Below are 20,161 nucleotides of genomic sequence, written 5' to 3' on the forward strand. Positions count from 1 at the left end.
GCCGGCCTTAGAGGGGACCTCCACCTCACAAGAGCCTCCGGCCTGCAGGGGCCGCTCTCACTCCAGGCAGACCCGAGGGAAACGAATCCACACGGTGTCGCCCAGTCCATCCGGTGCCTTGGCATCCGTAAGTTTTGCTTCTCGCTCCCCGTCACCAGTGGTTGATAGCGAGCAGACCTCAGATTGCGATTCAGACGAGCCCCTTGACCTGGATACTCCAGCGTCACTCGAAACAGGGTATCTGTTTGCTCCGAACCTTCGTAAAAAATGGATGGAATCACCGATAGTGGATCCTCCGGTTTCGCTCCTAGCCACTAAGACCCTGCTGTCCATCCCTAGTGTTTCCTCAATTAAGGATCCCACGGATCACCTCATAGAGAGCTTAGCTCGCTCAGTATATGAGGCGTCAGTGTCAGCGCTCGCTCCCTCATTCACAGCAACTTGGCTAGCCAAGGCTATGATATCATGGTCAGAAACATTAAACAAGGTCGTGCAGGAGCAGGATCTACCTGCAGAGATTTGGGAGGTCGCAGGTCAGATGGCGATGGCCGGAGACTATGTAATCATTGCGTCTTTGGATGCGGACAATTGCTCAGCACTGGCTGCCCCTAATGCAATTTCTATCAGAAGAGCCCTATGGTGAAGGACATGGCGAGCCGAGTCTACTTCTAAGAAGTCTTTGACTTCCCTGCCTTATCAGTGCGGCCACCTATTTGGGGAGAAGTTGGATCAACTTATCTCTGTCTCCACAGGAGGGAAGAGCGGGTTTTCTCCCTCAACAAAGGGTCAAAACGCTTTTTAGTCACCCGTTTTCAGGCACGTTTCGGGCCTTTTCGCAACCCCGGGTGGACTACAGCGGCCAATTCCGCTGCCCCAACCACGATAGGGAGCGGCAGGTCTCATATGGAGCCAACCCATTGGGGAGAATGCATACTCAGCAGCCCAGATCGAGGGTATCCAGATCCCAAAGATCGTCGGCCAAATGACTCGAGACCTTTGCCAGACGACACCAGCAAAGTGGGCGGCCGCCTACTCTGGTTTCACCACGTCGGGATCAATGTCGCTCACGACGCATGGGGAAAGGAATTGGTGGCCTCAGGTTACAAGATAGGATTTGTCAGATATCCTCCAAGATGGTTTTTTCTTTCCCGGATTCCCAGGGTGGATACCCAGGCAAGGGCTCTATTGGGAGCCATCAAATCGCTCCAGCACAACGGAGTCATTGTTCTAGTGCCGGAACATGAAAGAGCTCAGGGGTTCTATTCTAACCTTTTTTGCGGTTCCCAAAAAGGACGGGTCTGTCAGGCCTGTTTTGGACCTGAAGCTTCTGAACAAATTCATCAGGATCAGACATTTCCGGATGGAGTCTTTCCGTGCAGTCATATCGGCCATGAAGCAGTGAGAATACTTGGCCTCAATAGGCATCCAGGACGCATATCTTCATATTCCCATTTTTTCTCCTCATCAGAGGTTTCTACGCTTCACCATCAGCGATCAACGTTTCGTAGCGCTACACTTTGGGCTAGCCACAGTTCCCAGAGTGTTCACAAAGGTTATGGCAGTTGTCATGGCCACACGGCATTGTTGAGGCATAGTCGTCTTGCCTTATCTGGACGACCTCTTGGTCAAGGGCCCGTCAATACGGGCATGCGAGGAAAAGCTCAACATCACGCTAGATACTCTGGCCCGCTTAGGATGGTTGTCAATGCAAAGAAGTCATCCCTTGTGCCTGCTCAGAGGATCTCCTTCCTAGGAATTATCTTCGACACTTGCCGAGGGTTGGTAATTCTCCCTCAGGGAAAGGCGCTAGCTCTCTGGCAGGGAGTCCGGACACTTCGCCAACCAATCCCTCATACCATCCGATCCAGGATGAGGATTCTAGGGAAAGTGGTGGCAGCAATGGAAGCGATACCTGTCACCCAGTTCCACCTTCGCCCCCTGCAGCACGCCCTCTTGTCAGCCTGGGACAAGAATCCTTTCACGCTCGATTGGCGGGGCCGACTGTCCTCTCAAGTCAGGCAGTCGCTCGGATGGTGGATAGCCAGTTCCTCTCTGGCCCAGGGGAAACCTTTCCCCCCCAGATCATTGGCTGGTAATGACAACCGACACCAGTCTCCTCGGTGGGGGAGCGGTGTTTTGCCACCACACAACCCAGGAACGGTGGTCGCCACAGTAGGCACGCCTCCCAATCAACTTATTGGGGATACGAGCTATTCGGCTGGCTCTGCAGAAGTCTCATCACTTTATAGCAGGCAGCCCCGTCCGGATTCAATCGGACAACGCCACGGCGGTGGCTTACATAAATCATCAAGGGGGCACCCGCAGCAGAGCAACCATGCGCGAGTTGGGGCTCGTTCTTCAGTGGGCCGAAGCAAACCACTCGGTGATTTCGGCTGTCCACATTCCAGGGCGTAGAAAATTGAACGGCAGACTTTCTCAGCCGGCAGGGTCTTGCATCCGGAGAGTGGTCTCATAGAATCATAGAATCGTAGAGTTGGAAGGGACATCCTGGGCCATCTGGTCCAACCCCCTGCTCAAAGCAGGATTCGCTAAATCATCCCAGTCAGATGTCTGTCCAGCCTCTGTTTGAAGACTTCCATTGAAGGAGAACTCACTACTTCTCGTGGCAGCTTGTTCCACTCATTGATCACTCTAACTGTCAAAAAGTTTTTCTAATATCTAATCTGTGTCTCCTCCCATTCAGTTTCATCCCATTACGTCTAGTCTTTCCTTGTGCAAATGAAAATAAAGATGATCCTTCTACAATGTGACAGCCCTTTAGATATTTGTAGACAGCTATTAAGTCTCCTCTCAGTCTTCTCTTTTGCAAACTAAACATTCCCAAATCCTGCAACTTTTCCTCATAAGACAGGGTTTGCAGACCGGTCACCATTCTGGTCGCTCTTTTCTGAACTTGCTCCAGTTTGTTGATGTCTTTTTTAAAATGTGGTGCCCAAAACTGGACACAATATTCCAGATGAGGTCTGACCAAAGAGGAGTAGAGGGAAATAATGACTTCACGTGATCTAGACTGTATGCTTCTGTTAATACATCCTAGAATTGCATTTGCCTTTTTTGCTGCTGCATCACACTGTTGACTCATATTCAGTCTGTGATCTATTAGTATACCCAAGTCTTTTTCACATGTGCTGTTGCTTAGCCCTATTCCTCCCATTCTGTATATGCTTTTTTCATTTTTATTGCCCAGATGTAGTACTTTGCATTTTTCCCTGTTAAAAACCATTCTGTTAGTTGCTGCCCACTTCTCCAGTTTATTTATATCTTTTTGAATCCTCTCTCTCTCTTCTCTAGTATTAACTATCCCTCCTAGCTTTGTGTCAACAGCAAATTTAATCAGTTTACCCTCAATTCCTTCATCTAAATCGTTGATAAAGATGTTGAACAACACAGGGCCCAGGACAGAGCCCTGTGGTACCCCACTTGAGACATTCTTCCAACTGGATGTGCAGCCATTTACGACCACTCTTTGGGTCCGATCACTAAGCCAGTTATGAATCCACCTAACAGTTGCCTTGTCCATTCCATACTTAGTCATTTTTTCAATAAGGATTGTATGAGATACTTTGTCAAATGCTTTGCTGAAGTCAAGATATACTAAATCTACAGAATTTCCTTGATCCACCCAATCAGTGATTCCGTCATAAGTTAGTCTGACATGACTTATTAGTTACAAACCCATGCTGACTCTGTTTAATCACTTCATTCTTATCCAGGTACTGACATACATGTTTAATAATTTGTTCAAAGATCTTTCCTGGTATAGAAGTCAGACTCACCGGCCTATAGTTGCCTGGGTCCACCTTCTTCCCCTTTTTGAAGATAGGAACAACATTTGCTCTGCTCCAGTCTTCTGGGACTTCTCCTGTTCTCCAAGAATTTTCAAAGATTATGGAGAGGGGTTCAAAAATTTCTTCTGCTATCTCCTTCAGTACTCTGGGGTGTAATTCATCTGGACCTGGAGACTTGAATTCATATAGGTTAGCTAAGTGTTTCCTCACTATCTTTCTGTTTATAGATATCCTGGATTCTTCTATTCCCTTAATAGGACAGTGAAGAACAGTTGATGTTACATTTCCTTTCTGAGAGAAAACAGATGCAAAATAGGAATTTAAAAGTTCGGCCTTCTCAACATCCTGTCTTACCATTTCATCATTTTCATCCTGTAAAAATCCTATAGCATCTTTGACTTTTCTTTTACTTTTGACATATCCCCAAAATCCTTTATTATTGCTTTTGACATCTCTTGCAAGCCTCAATTCATTGTCAGCTTTAGATAATCTGATTTGTGCCCTGCAGGTTCTGCAGACAGCATTATATTCTTCTTTAGATATGCCTCCCTCTTTCCATTTTATAAACATTTTTTTCTTCCTTTTTAGCATGTGCTTAAGTTCTGTGTTCATCCATCCTGGCTTCCTTAAATGCTTCCTATTCTTCCCTCTTTTCGGAATTGTTAACAATTGTGCTTTGATAATTTCATTTTTCAAGATTTCCCATCCTTCCTGGACATTTTGGTCCTTAAGGATATCCAGCCATTGGATCCCTCCAATTTTCTTTGAGTCCCTTAAAATCTGCCTTTCTGAAATCTAACCTTGACGTCTGAGTCTTCACAGGTCTTCCTCCTCTAGTTATCCAAAATTCTAAAATAGCATGGTCGCTACCTCCTAGGGTCCCAGCCACTTTTACCTCCTCAACCATTTCCTCCCTGTTTATGAGGATTAGATCCAAGGTAGCAGTTCCCCTTGTTTTCTCCCCTACCTTTTGGAAGATAAAGTTGTCAGCAAGAGAGGATAAGAATTTCCTTGACCTGTTAGTTTTGCCTGAGAGAGATTCCCAACAAATGTCTGGATAGTTGAAATCTCCCATGACAACTATGTCATATTTTTTGGAGAACTTGGCCATTTGATGCATAAAGAGTTCATCCATATCTTCAGCTTGCACAGGCGGCCTGTAGTAAATGCCTACAATGGTGTCCTTTCCATTGTTCTGTCCTTGTATTCTTACCCAAACAGTTTCCACAGAACTCCCAGTCTCTGAAGCTTCAATCTCTGTGCAGATATACACGTTTCTAACATACAATGCGACACCTCCTCCTCGTTTATCAAGTCTGTTTCTTGCAAATAAGTTGTATCCTTCTAGTCTTGTATTCCAATCATGTGTATTGTCCCACCAAGTTTCAGTGATTCCAATGACATCATATTTCTTTTCCTGTGTTAGTAGTTCCAATTCTCCTTGTTTGTTGCCCATGCTTTGTGGATTAGTATAGAAACATTTTAGTTTGTGATTGGTTTCTCTTTCTCCAATATTTTTATTAATTAGATTCTTTTGTCTTTGTTCTTCCTTTCTACTTCTAATAGCAGAGTTCTTAATAGCATTTGTCAGGTGTGTGACTTTTTCTGGTCTTTTGCTTCCCTTCCCACGTTGTTCTAGTTTAAAGCTCTCTTTACAAGTGTAGCAAGGCGACTTCCAAATACATGTTTTCCAGTCTTCGTAAGGTGCACCCCATCTCTAGCAAGTAGTCCATTGTAAAGGTAATTCACTCCGTGATCCATAATTCCAAATCGTTGCTGACGGCACCATCGACGTAGCCAGTTGTTCACCTGCAGAATCTTATTCTGCAGGTGAACAACTGTCCCAAAGTTTTTCAGCAGATTTGTCAACTGTGGGGAGCTCCGGATGTGGACCTGATGGCTTCCAGAGTGAATGCCAAGTTGCCCGCATATGTCGCTCAGGCCAGGGACCCGCAGGCATTCCCGGTGGACTCGTTGATTCTGCCATGGAACCAGTTTCACCTCCCATATCTATTTCCCCCACTGCCACTACTTCCGAGAGTCATCAAAAAGATCAAGACGGAAGGGGTGCCGGCGATTCTGCTGGCCCCAGACTGGCCCCGTCGAGCGTGGGACGCAGATCTAATGCAGCTGCTCGCCGACGTTCCTTGGCGCCTGCCAGAGCGCCCAGATCTACTGTCTCAAGGATCGATTTGCCACCCAAACACAGGGACCCTGTGTTTGACGGCATGGCCGTTGAATCTTGGATTCTAACCCAGGCAGGGTTCAGGAGCGAGGTGGTCGCTACAATGATTAGCGCCCGGAAGCCTGCTTCAGCACGAATTTACCACCACACCTGGAAGGTGTTCTTTGCTTGGTGTCGAGGCCGCTGTGTTTCTCCGCTGAGATTCTTGATCCCCCAACATCTTGGCTTTTCTCCAGTCGGGCTTAGAGAGCCTGGATAGCTCAGTCGGTAGAGCATTAGACTCGGGCTTTGCCCCAAGTTCCCTCGAGACAAATATCGACCTTATCCATCCTGTTCCAGCGCAGAATTGCTACCAATTTGCAGGTGAAGACTTTTCATTCAGGGAGTCTCCCACTTGGTACCTCCCTATAAGGCGCCTATGGACACCTGGGACCTTAACATGGTCCTAAGTGTTCTGCAGGAAGCTCCATTTGAACCACTTCAGGATATCTCTTTGAGGTACCTTTCCTGGAAAATGGTGTTCCTAGTGGCCATCACTTCCATCAGGCGGGCTTCAGAGCTGGCGGCCCTATCCTGCCGAGCTCCGTTCCTCACTTTCCATAAGGATAAGGTGGTCCTCAGACCAGCCCCTCCTTTTCTGCTGAAAGTCGTGTCCTCTTTTCACATTAATGAAGAGGTTGTTTTGCCTTCATTTTGTCCAGCACCGGTGCACCGTGTGGAAAAGGCTCTTCACACGTTAGACCTGGTAAGAGCCCTCCGGAGGTACGTGTCGCGGACGGCACCCTTTCGTCAGACAGACACGCTGTTCATGCTCCCCGAAGGGTGAAGGAAGGGACTCGCTGCCTCAAAATCGACTATAGCCAGATGGATTCGTTTGACTATTCAGGAGTCCTACCGCATTAAAGGCACGCCGATTCCAGCAGGGATCAGAAGACACTCTACCCGGGCAGTGGGCGCTTCGGCACCATGCTTCGACGGAACAGATTTGCAAGGCAGCAACCTGGTCCAGCCTGCACAAATTTATCAAGCATTATAATATCCATGCTCTGGCATCGGCGTATGCGAGCCTGGGTAGAAGGATTCTCCAAGCAGCCGTGGCGCACCTTTTAAACAAGAGGTGCATGTAGCTTGGATCGGTGAGTCAATTCTCCCACCCAGGGACTGCTTTAGGACGTCCCACAGTATCTGTGTCCCCCAATGAGGTGAAGGAGAAACATGGATTTTTGTGAAAACTCACCGTAAAATCCTTTTCTCCGAGACGCTCATTGGGGGACACAGCACCCACCCTATTAGCCAGTTGGCTCTGTTTTTTGTTTAGCTAATACGCATTTATTTATGTGATATAAGGGTGGTCCTTTTCTGGACATGTTTTACCTGTATTAAGGCTGATTTTGTTGTCCTCCTACTGCTTTGGCACCAAACTGAGTTCCGCCCGCAATAGGGGCGAGGGTGTATACGACGGAGGAGGAGCTAACCTCTTTTTTTCACTTAGTGTCAGCCTCCTAGCGGCAGAAGCATACACCCACAGTATCTGTGTCCCCCAATGAGCGTCTCGGAGAAAAGGATTTTACGGTGAGTTATCACAAAAATCCATGTTTTTATGTTTTTCTCATGGGGGGCCACGCATACAAGGATAGGGATGAGGAAACATACATACAAGGATAGGGATGAGGAGACACGCATACTAGGATAGTGATGAGGAGCCATGCATGCAAGGATAGGGATGAGGAGCCATGGATGCAAGGATGGGGATGAGGAGCCACGCAGACAAGGATGGGGATGAGGAGCCACGCAGACAAGGATGGGGATGAGGAGCCACGCAGACAAGGATGGGGATGAGGAGCCACGCAGACAAGGATGGGGATGAGGAGCCACGCAGACAAGGATGGGGATGAGGAGCCACGCAGACAAGGATGGGGATGAGGAGCCACGCAGACAAGGATGGGGAACCATGCATACCAGGATAGGGATGAGGGTTCAATGCATACCCGGCTTATGCTCGAGTCAATAAGTTTTCCCAGTTTTTCGTGGCAAAATTAGTTGCCTTGGCTTATACTCGGGTCGGCTTATACACAAGTATATATGGTATTTTCTGTCAATTGAACCCCCGAAGTTTTGTAAATTTTGTTAGAAAAATGAGAAATTGTTGGTCATCTTTTAACCCTTATAACTAGAGTTGAGCGAAACGGGTCGAAAAATTTCAAAAGTCGCCGACTTTTGGCAAAGTCGGGTTTCATGAAACGAAACCCGACCCTAGGATGAGGTCGGCCACGAGGTCGGCGACTTATGCGCCAAAGTCGCGTTTCAAAAGTTTGTTTTGCGCTCTTTTTCAGCCAATCAGGATCCACGGACACTGTGGGCAACGTGATGACATAGGCAGGGGTCACCACCATCTTTCAGAAGGGCATGCAAGTGATTGGCTTGCTTTGGTGGGCGTCACAGGGGGTATAAAAGGGCGTGCATGCCGACCGCCATCTTACTTATGCCGATCTCAGTATAGGGAGAGGTTGCTGCTGATTCTGTAGGGAGAGCGTTAGGCAGGGAAGAAGACAAAAAAACTGCTTCTGCTGCTAGCGATTTGGCCTGCACAACACACCAGTCACTGTGTGTGCAGTGCAAGGGGAGGCTATATAGTGGTGTATCAGTGGTGTTGGTTGTTGAGCTGCCTTCTAAGGCTTCCTGACATTCCTGCATTGCTGTTTACCCACTGCTCCGCAAACTGCTTTTTTAAAAGCAATCCCAATTTTTTTTTTTTTGTCCTGCTGAGAAGAAAAAAACACTGCTTCTGCTGCTAGCGATTTGACCTGTACAACACACCAGTCACTGTGTGTGCAGTGCAAGGGGAGGCTATATAGTGGTGTATCAGTGGTGTTAGTTGTTGGGCTGCCTTCTAAGGCTTCCTGACATTCCTGCATTGCTGTTTACCCACTGCTCCGCAAACTGCTTTTTTAAAAGCAATCCCAATTTTTTTTTTTTTTGTCCTGCTGAGAAGAAAAAAAAACTGCTTCTGCTGCTAGCGATTTGGCCTGCACAACACACCAGTCACTGTGTGTGCAGTGCAAGGGGAGGCTATATTGTGGTGTATCAGTGGTGTTGGTTGTTGGGCTGCCTTTTAAGGCTTCCTGACAGGCTGGCATTGCTGTTTACCCACTGCTCTGCAAACTGCTTTTTTAAAAGCAATCCAATCTCCCTTATCCTCTAGTCACTTTGGTCACAGCTGTGCCATCGAGCCTGTCACATAGCGCTCAGATATTCATTGGGCCTCACACAATCCAAAAGTGTCCAGTGTCCACAAGTGTGTGCAGAAATTCAAAATCTCCCTTATCCTCTAGTCACTTTGGTCACAGCTGTGCCATCGAGCCTGTCACATAGCGCTCAGATATTCATTGGGCCTCACACAATCCAAAAGTGTCCAGTGTCCACAAGTGTGTGCAGAAATTCAAAATCTCCCTTATCCTCTAGTCACTTTGGTCACAGCTGTGCCATCGAGCCTGTCACATAGCGCTCAGATATTCATTGGGTCTCACACAATCCAAAAGTGTCCAGTGTCCACAAGTGTGTGCAGAAATTCAAAATCTCCCTTATCCTCTCGTCACTTTTGTCACAGCTGTGCCATCGAGCCTGTGACATAGCGCTCAGATATCAGTGGGCCTCACACAATCCAAAAGTGTCCAGTGTCCACAAGTGTCTGCAGAAATTCAAAATCTCCCTTATCCTCTAGTCACTTTGGTCACAGCTGTGCCATCGAGCCTGTCACATAGCGCTCAGATATTCATTGGGCCTCACACAATCCAAAAGTGTCCAGTGTCCACAAGTGTGTGCAGAAATTCAAAATCTCCCTTATCCTCTAGTCACTTTTGTCACAGCTGTGCCATCGAGCCTGTCACATAGCGCTCAGATATTCATTGGCCCTCACACAATCCAAAAGTGTCCAGTGTCCACAAGTGTCTGCAGAAATTCAAAATCTCCCTTATCCTCTCGTCACTTTTGTCACAGCTGTGCCATCGAGCCTGTGACATAGCGCTCAGATATCAGTGGGCCTCACACAATCCAAAAGTGTCCAGTGTCCACAAGTGTCTGCAGAAATTCAAAATCTCCCCTGTCCTATAGACACCTTGTACCTTGTTTTACATTACTATATAGTTTGTTGGATTTTGTCTACATTTCTACCAAAAATGAGAAAGGCTGGTGGAAGAGGCCGTGGAATTGGGCGGGGGTTGGCAGCTGGTAATGATGGTGTTGGTGATAGATCTGATGGTAGTGGCAAGAGCAAAATAGGACCGAATGCAGGAGTTGTTGAGCCTGCGTCATCGTCTGGCTACATAAGGCCTCGAACGCTTAGTTTTCTAGGAGTTGGCAAACCGCTTTTAAAGCCAGAGCATCAGGAAAAAGTTTTGTCTTACATTGCTGACTCAGCCTCCAGCTCTATCGCCTCCTCTTCTTCAGTTGTAAAAAGTAAAAGCACTGAGTCGTCATTGGAGGCTCATGTTCATGAACCACACCTTTCCTTGTGTCCTTCACCCCAACCAAGATTGAAGGATGACGCAGGCCATACTACTGATTACTCCATGGAGCTGTTTTCACATACCATGCCTGGATTATCAAGTCAAATGGTGAATTACCCAGGCCAAGATGAATCTGACATGGAGTGCACTGATGCACAGCCGCTGATGGATGATTCTGCTGGTACATTCACTCAGAGCACTACATTGTCCTCGCAGTGTACAGAGCCAGATTCTGACCCTGATGAGACTCAGGTGCCCCTTCCCGCACACTATACCACCATACACGGTGACACAGAGGAAGGTGCACATGACATAGAAGAGGAGGTGATGGATGACCCAGTTGTTGACCCAGATTGGCATCCATTGGGGGAAGAGGGTGCTGCTTCCAATAGCTCAGATGAGGAGCATCCACAGCAGACATCGACATCGCAACAGCTGTTATCTGGCAGGCCCGGAGCACTCCAAAGATAGGTTCCAAGCATCAAAAGAGTTGCTGGACAGCTTGTCCAGAGGGTCAAAAGATCACAGCGTGCTAGGCTGCAAAATGTCTGCCAAAGTAGGAAGAGTGCAGTGTGGCACTTTTTTGACCAAAATCCTCATGATCAGGCCAAGGTTATCTGTAAGAAGTGCGCAAAGACCTTTAGCCGAGGGAAAAATCTGAAAAATTTGAATACCAGTTGCATGCTTAGACATTTAACCAGCATGCACTTGCAAGCGTGGACACAACACCAAACCTCAAGTGCCACATGTGCAACTGATCACAACGAAGGTAGTCAGCAACGCTACATTGTTTCCCCCACTGTAAGCCCACCGGTTAGCACAGCAGCAAATGTTGAGGTGTCGTTGCAAGGCCACAGCAGTCAGGGAATCCCACTGTTATATCAACGAAAGACTGATTCTAGGCCATCAGAAAGAACACCAACTCCATCACCATCATCAACCCTCTCTCAGTCCGCCCTGTCCACCGCTACTTCCACCATATGCAGCTCTCAAGTCCAGCTCACCCTCCCAGACACTATGAGTAGGTCAAGAAAGTACTCAGTCTCTCATCCGCGTACACTGGGTTTGAACGCCCACATTGCCAACCTAATCTCATTTGAGATGATGCCCTTTCGGTTGGTGGAAAGCACAGCTTTCCGCGAACTCATGGCCTATGCAGTACCACGCTATGACCTACCCAGTCGCCACTTCTCTCGCAAAGCCATCCCAGCCCTCCACCATCATGTGAAAGACCGCATTGTCCATGCACTCAAGCAGTCAGTGAGCGGAAAGGTGCACCTCACAACTGATGCATGGTCCAGTCGGCATGGCCAGGGCCGTTACGTGTCCATCACTGCGCACTGGGTTAATGTGGTGGATGCAGGGTCCACAGGGGACAGTGGTGGTGGGACAGTGCTGCCTAGCCAACGGTATAGGAAACAGTTGGCTGTAGGCGTTCGACCCTCCTCCTCCTCCTCCTCCAGAAGCGAAAGCTCGTCCACAGAGCGCAGTCGTACGAGCACTCCATCTGCAGCTGCCACTGTTGCACACGATGTGTCCCCCTATCGAGCAGCTAGTGGAAAGCGTCAGCAGGCTGTGTTGCAGATGATGTGTTTGGGCAACAGACACACCGCCGAGGTGCTGGCCGAGTACTTGAAGCGACAAACTGAGTCATGGCTGGGCAGTGTACATCTTGAGGCAGGCAAGGTAGTTAGTGATAACGGCCGTAATTTTGTGGCAGCCATAGCCCTTTCAAAACTCAGCCATATACCTTGCTTGGCTCACACCTTGAACCTGGTGGTGCAGTGCTTCCTCAAAAATTATCCGGAGTTAACAGCCCTGCTCCAGAAGGTGCGAAGACTGTGCGCGCACATCCGCCGGTCGCCTGTACACTCCGTTCGTATGCAGAAGCTGCAGCGATTGCTCCACCTTCCCAACCACCGCCTCATTATCGACATTGCAACAAGGTGGAACTCCACCCTGCACATGGTGGAGCGGCTGTGCGAGCAGAGGCAGGCCATAATGCATTTGTGGGAGGATACACGGCCAGGCACTTTGAGAGCAGACATGGAGTTGACAGGTGTGCAGTGGTCGAAGCTGAAAGACCTCTGTAAAGTCCTTCAGTGTTTTGAGGAATGCACACGGCTGGTAAGCGCAGACGACGCCATCCTAAGCATGAGCATCCCACTTATGCGTCTGCTCATGCAAACTTTGACGCACCTTAAGGAGCAGGCGTCTGCAGCCAATGTTGATGAGGAGGAAGAGGAGGAGGGAATCCTTGATGACATTCAGCCATTGTCTGCTCAGGGACCTCTCCTGGACAAGGTGGAGGAAGAAGAGGAGGAGGAGGAGGATGATGGGGATGATTACTTAGGGGAGGAGGATGCATCTCGTGGGGCAAGTGAAAATGTTGGCGTGGCAAGGTCTGGTACAGGGTTTGTGCGTGACTGGAGGGATGTGGATTTGCCAGAAAGTGCTCCTCCACCCAGCACTCGCAGTGCATCATTGACACCGGGAACATTGGCCCACATGTCAGATTATGCCTTGCGGATCCTAAAAAGGGACCCCCGCATTGCCAAAATGATGAACAATGACGACTACTGGTTGGCCAGCATCCTGGATCCACGCTATAAAGGCAAATTACAAAACATCATGCCACAGGAGAACCTTGACCTAATATTGGCTAATAAACAAGCAACTCTGGTAAATCGGTTGCTTGAGGCATTCCCAGCACACAGCAGCGGTGATGGTTCTCACACGAGCCGTACGGGCCGGGGGAAGCTTGGCAGAGGTGTTCGTGGTGCACACAGCAGAAGTGGCATTGGAGACAGGGGTTTCATGACAATGTTGTGGACTGATTTTTCAAGTACCGCTCACACAACTGGTAATACTGCATCAATGGAAAGTGACAGGAGACAGCAGTTGTCAACTATGGTTACAAACTACTTTTCCTCCCATATCGATGTTCTCCCACACAGGTCATTCCTCTTTGACTATTGGACCGCTAAACTGGACACCTGGCCTGAATTGGCCCAGTATGCCTTACAGGAGCTCGCTTGCCCAGCTGCAAGTGTGCTATCGGAAAGAGTCTTCAGTGCAGCTGGATCAATCCTGACAGAAAAAAGGACCCGTCTGTCAACCCAAAATGTGGATGATCTAACCTTCATTAAAATGAACCACGCATGGGTTTCCAAGGATTTTGTCCCACCTTCCCCTGATGACACATAGGGTGACAGAAAAATGGCTTGCTTTGGTCCACCTCTTCCTGCGGCTTGACCTTTTTCACCTTTTGCATCAGCTGAATGTCCAACATCAACATATGCCACTTTCTAAAACTCCCTAACTGTGCTGCCTCCCCCCCCATGGCCGCGGTCACCACCTAGCGCACGACACCGTGCGAGTGCCGTTGCCCTGGACAGGTGGGTAGGCCGACTCTTGGGCGCGGGCACTGGCACAGGGTCCTTCATAGTGCAATCAAGTGTCTCTGACGGTGGTGGTGCACACCCACCGTCAGACACACCACCGTACTATGAGGGGCCCAGTGCCAGTACCGACGCCCACGAGTGGGCCCCCCTTGCTTGGGCAGGGCCCCAGCATTTGCAATCTTTACCTCTCCCTGCTCCTCCTCTGTGTAATCTGGGCCGTCAAATCCATACTGTGCCTGACACCGTCTGAGCCTGCCTCCTGATGTATAGACATATATTTTGAATGTGTACGCTATCCATACATGTTATCTGGGGATACGGTACCCTTTTTAACCTTTGTGCAATCACGTGCAATCCATACTGGGCCTAACACCGTCTGAGCCTGCCTCCTGATGTATAGACATATATTTTGAATGTGTACGCTATCCATACATGTTATCCGGGGAAACGGTACCCTTTCTAACCTTTGTGCAATCACGTGCAATCCATACTGGGCCTAACACCGTCTGAGCCTGCCTCCTGATGTATAGACATATATTTTGAATGTGTACGCTATCCATACATGTTATCTGGGGATACGGTACCCTTTCTAACATTTGTGCAATCACGTGCAATCCATACTGGGCCTAACACCGTCTGAGCCTGCCTCCTGATGTATAGACATATATTTTGAATGTGTACGCTATCCATACATGTTATCCGGGGAAACGGTACCCTTTCTAACCTTTGTGCAATCACGTGCAATCCATACTGGGCCTAACACCGTCTGAGCCTGCCTCCTGATGTATAGACATATATTTTGAATGTGTACGCTATCCATACATGTTATCCGGGGAAACGCTACCCTTTCTAACCTTTGTGCAATCACGTGCAATCCATACTGGGCCTAACACCGTCTGAGCCTGCCTCCTGATGTATAGACATATATTTTGAATGTGTACGCTATCCATACATGTTATCTGGGGATACGGTACCCTTTCTAACCTTTGTGCAATCACGTGCAATCCATACTGGGCCTAACACCGTCTGAGCCTGCCTCCTGATGTATAGACATATATTTTGAATGTGTACGCTATCCATACATGTTATCTGGGGATACGGTACCCTTTCTAACCTTTGTGCAATCACGTGCAATCCATACTGGGCCTAACACCGTCTGAGCCTGCCTCCTGATGTAGAGACATATATTTTGAATGTGTACGCTATCCATACATGTTATCCGGGGAAACGGTACCCTTTCTAACCTTTGTGCAATCACGTGCAATCCATACTGGGCCTAACACCGTCTGAGCCTGCCTCCTGATGTATAGATATATATTTTGAATGTGTACGCTATCCATACATGTTATCCGGGGAAACGGTACCCTTTCTAACCTTTGTGCAATCACGTGTAATCCATACTGGGCGTGAGAACGGCTGGCGAGCTGTTAAGCAAGCTACAGCACCTGTGATTTGCACACGTAAGTTTTTCATTTTTTCAGGAATAACGGTTAGGCCTAATTCCGGAACTGCGGTTGACCTGCACTTACTGGGAAATCATTGTTCGCGGGTAATAATTGTAATCAGTGATCCCCATCACTAACGTTGTTCAGCGGGTTATCTGCACCTGTAAGCGACAAACGCTGGTCTTTTCAGTGTAGCGCACATGCAGCCACGGACATGTAAGGGCATGACACACCAGTTATTGGCCAATCTCATGTGCCAGAGCCTCACGTGTCCCTCTAGTAAGCCGGACTCGGACCGCGGGGCATGACTGAGTCTCGTTCGTTAACGGAATTAAGCTTGCAATGTGTGCATCTGTTCTGTAGCTGGCATGGTTGAGGTTTCCCAGGTGGAGTCGAATTTAACCGTAGGCTCCACTCCTGGTGGTGCCCTTCTGGACATTCCTTTAAGGTTCAGCTTTGCAACCATACTGCCCACGTAAAACAAACACTTTGCCTTCATGAACGCTGTTTGGAGGGTCATGACTCGTGGGAATAACGCCGCCCAATCAGTTAACCTGCTAGAGAGATCGTTCGTTGCTCCCAAGCATGACATCACACTCCCTAGGAAGAAGGTAATGCCACTGTGGCGACCGTACTCCTGGGGGCGACACAAGTGCACTGATGCCCAGCCACTGCTCGATGAATCTGCTGGTACATTGACCCAGACCACTACATTCCCCTCGCACGCTACACGACCTGAATCTGACCCTGATGAAACTCAGGTTTCCCTTCCCATATACAGTTCCATCTTACACGGTGACAAAGAGGAAGCTGCAGATGAAAGTGCAGGTTCGGCCCACCCGCCATCAGACACACCACCGTACTATCAGGGGCCCTGTGCCAGTGCCGTCGCCAACGAGTGGCCCCCCCCTGCTTGCTCAGGATCACAGCACTTGCAAAGTTGAAATACTGTGCAGTGAGATGGAAGATGGGGACGACGAGGAGTCCAGACAAGTACAGGGATTCCCTAGCGAGGAGACTTATTTGATTGTTTTCAATGTTGGGACAGCAATTTTTGGGGAGCACTATACTCTGGAGAATGATAGATGGGGCCCACCATACACTGGAACATTCCAAAGGTGGACATCAGACACTGGAGCAGCATTTACAGGGCCCATTATACACTAGAGCATTAGAAATGGGGCCCATTATGTTTGGAGCATTATTTGGGCCCATAAGACAGTGGAGCTTCATCCATGGGGACCAACATATACTGTAGCATTATGTGGAGCTCATCATATACTGTTTCAAACATTATATGGGACCAATGATTCTGTATGGAGAAATAGATGGGCCTCGTCATGAGATGTAAAAAGTGAAGTATTTTTCATTGTACTATACCGCTATTTCTCTGCCGTATCGGAGCATGATGAGTTGTGATATGTGTTAAAGGGGCGCTCTTTCGCCCAGGGCACATGAAAACCTGCAGCCAGCCCTCCCCCCCCCCCACAACTTTAGCCAAATAACCCCCATTTTTCAGTGCGTAACTTGTATTATGAAGTTAATTAAGGTTGACAAGCTTAAGTAAGAAGAATTGATGCTTTTGGCATTCAAATGGGCACTGTAGGTGTGTTTCCTGTCCTCCTCTCACTGCCGACTTTTATTCCCCATTGACTTACATTGGGTTTCATGTTTCGGGACCACCCCGACTTTTCCCTATAGTCGGACGATCTTGCTCGACCCGACATTTGGAAAAGTCGGGTTTCACGAAACGAAGCGCGACCCTAAAAAAACAAAAGTCGCTCAACTCTACTTATAACGTCCTAACAAAAAAAAAAATAGGTTTCCAAAATTGTGCTGATGTAAAGCAGATGTGGGAAATGTCATTTATTAACTATTTTGTGTGACACCACTCTCTGATTAAAGAGTACAAAAATTAAAAGTTTGAAATTTGCCAAATTTCCATTTTTGCCCATAAATAAGCGCAAGTCGTATTGAAGAAATTTTACCACTAACATGAAGTACAATATGTCACAACAAATATTCTCAGAATCAGTGGGATCCGTTCTAGCGTTCCAGAGCTATAACCTCATACAGTGACAGTGGTCAGAATTGTAAAAATTGGCTTGATCATTAAGGTCAAAATTGGCTCTGTCACTAAGGGGTTAAATGTCAGTGAATGAAAACATTCATTTCTTTTTACACACAGTTGGTGAAAACTGCTTCTGACCATGTTCATTTGAGAAAATTGATTACAAGCGAGAGTTCTGTTGTCAGAAAGTTGGCTAACCGACTAAATGCAGAGGTCCTGACAATGGTGAAGAATGTAGACACCTAGGTATATCCATTGAGGAACATTTCAGAATACAGTGACTAGGCTTCATTTATATTAGACTGGACAAACTGATTAAAGACAATTTGCCAGCACAAAATGACTGCTGAAACCAAGCACAGGTGGACAGTGTATCCCTGGTAACTTTCAACTTACTGGCTGTAGATTTATCCCCGTGCCCCTCCACCTTGATTTTCAGATGGGGTTGTACAGGAGCCACAGAGGGGTAGTGAAAGATAGAAAACAAGTAGGTTGGAAGGTGTCCTGAATCGTTTGGTCATGCTAAGTAAGGGTACACCAAGTGCCTGTGCTTGGTTTGGACAGTCATTTTGTGCTGACAAACTGCCTTAGAACGAACCAGGGATAAAATTATTGCAACTAAGAGATTAAGCCGCTTCAGTTGGAATCCATATTGACATCTTCTCATGTAGAGCAATCACTGAAGACATGCATATTGGTGTAGCTTGATCTCCATCCCCTGGTCATCCTTTTGGAAGACTTTATGGATGCACCGAGTGCGGATGTCTATCCACACTATTAGATTTCATACCCTGGCATTTTTGAGTCTCACATCTAAATTTGGTTACCATTTTGTGAGCTGGTTGTGGGTGCTCTTTTTGTCAAATTCACAGTATAGTAGCTGGTCAAGGGTAAAACATAATGCTTTCCATTAAAGTGGTTGTCCATTACTGGACAACCCATGGTCAACTGCCTATGTGCTCCGCATAGCGACAAAGAAAATGTGCTTACCTTCCGGACAGAAATTGCACCTGTGATGTCAGTGCTGCGATTGCGGTGGTCTATGCAATACACAACTTCCTAGCATGGCCTTTAGAGTTAGGCTACAGCAATTCTATGTAGACCTCATAACTGGAGTTGACAATTTTTTAAATGAGTTTTCTCTTGTTTTCTTCAGCCACCAACTCCTGTTCCGACGAAATTGAAGCCAGTAGTCACAGCACGGAGGCTCTGACCAAGAAACTGACAGATGTGTGGCAGCTTCGAAAAGACATTGATGAACTGCGGACGACTTTGTCAGACTGCTATGCTCAGGATATGGGGGATAATTGCATCACCCAATGAGCGACCGAGACATCTCACAATAAATGCTTCACCTACATTTCAGTCTGGGAGCCATATATACTGGAGCATTACTATGCACAACGCCTCAGGTGCTTTGTCCACATTTCACCACTCCTCTATGTTTCATGGAATAGCCTACTCCCCGGACACTCCGGAAAAGAATGAACTAAAGAATGAAAAACCAGTGAATGTATAAAAAGATGTCATGAGTGAATGTGCTTGGAAAAGTGGAGGCTGCAATTTGGTATTTTCTAGGGATCTTTGATATAATGGACAAAGGCAAAGCTAATCTTGGAGTCGCTTTTATGTTTCACATTTATTGTCATTTTTTATGTAGCCGAAACCACGGTCATATTCTCTCAATAGCAAAAGTTTCCTGTGTTGACAGTACTGTAATGTTAGCCGTGTTCCTTTTTCAGACAGATTGACCTGGCAAAACTAGTCCATTTATAAAGCCACCAAAACGTGAAGAAAGCCATTATTTCAAATGGAAGCTTTACCGTCCCATTAAGCACACTCCATCGATGTTACATTCTGGTGGTTTAAAGGCCTAAGAACTAATCCCTTTCTCTTCCAAGTCATTTCCAGCAGCAGGGTCAGTAGGATTTTAATTTTGCTCTGTTGTGCAGTAATCACAATCTCTCCCGACTGCCAGGCAATCGCTTTGTTCATTCAGGATCTAGCTGTAGAAGAACACACTGTAGTACAGCTTGTTGATTTAAACATAAAACAGAACAGTGCACTTTTCTTTATGGTTGCAATACAACAATTTGGTGTCTTCCAGGCACTGAGAGCATTTAGTATTAGATATTTAAACCTAGATCTAGTTACTATGACACCAGTAGTCCTGTAAGAGCACTTCGCTGCCAGTACTGAAGCAGGAAGTGTTATCATAGGGAAATAGGCATAGAGGTTGTAATTGCTGTTACATGTTATATTTTTTATTTTAGTTCTTATACCTACTTTACCAGATTTAGCATCCAAACCTCTGATATTCCATCCAGAACAGTTCAGAGGTGATTGATAATATTTTTGCACGAAAGGGGCTTGGTCAGGTAAACAATACATATGCTGAAATGTATTTCTTTTAAGGGTAATTAGCCACATTAAAAGTTACCCATTCACAGGAAGATAATTTGTTAATAAGAGGGGCTTTGACTGCTGCCCCCCCCCCCCCCACAGAAATGCCTAGTTAGACTGGAGCTTTATTCATGGCTGGAGAAAGAAAGATGGCAGTACTCGGATCTTTGTGGATCGGTGATTGCTTAAAATGTTGGGAAGCTATAACAGCAATCCCAGCTTGGCCTAAGAGAAGCAGCATACACAAGGGACTGTACACGTACTGACTACAGGGCAATATTACTAATCCTGGATTTGTCAGACACTTCAATGTTCAGAAACAGTGTAGTAAGTAGGATG

At 47.2% G+C, this 20,161-nt stretch overlaps 1 protein-coding gene across 2 annotated transcripts in view; it reads left to right on the top strand.

The window, feature by feature from the left end:
- CEP85L (centrosomal protein 85 like) overlaps positions 1–19,786 on the top strand; it is a 161,243-nt gene extending 141,457 nt beyond the window's left edge. For both annotated transcript variants that reach the window (XM_073575933.1, XM_073575932.1), the window contains exon 13: positions 18,576–19,786. In XM_073575933.1, coding sequence (XP_073432034.1) covers positions 18,576–18,742 — 167 coding nt within the window. In that variant the 3' untranslated portion in view covers positions 18,743–19,786. The remainder of the gene's footprint in view (positions 1–18,575) is intronic.
- Positions 19,787–20,161: the final 375 nt, after the last annotated feature.

Source organism: Dendrobates tinctorius, unplaced genomic scaffold (genome assembly GCF_039654945.1).
Source record: "Dendrobates tinctorius isolate UK_male_01 unplaced genomic scaffold, ASM3965494v1 ptg000046l, whole genome shotgun sequence".
NCBI lineage: Eukaryota > Metazoa > Chordata > Amphibia > Anura > Dendrobatidae > Dendrobates > Dendrobates tinctorius.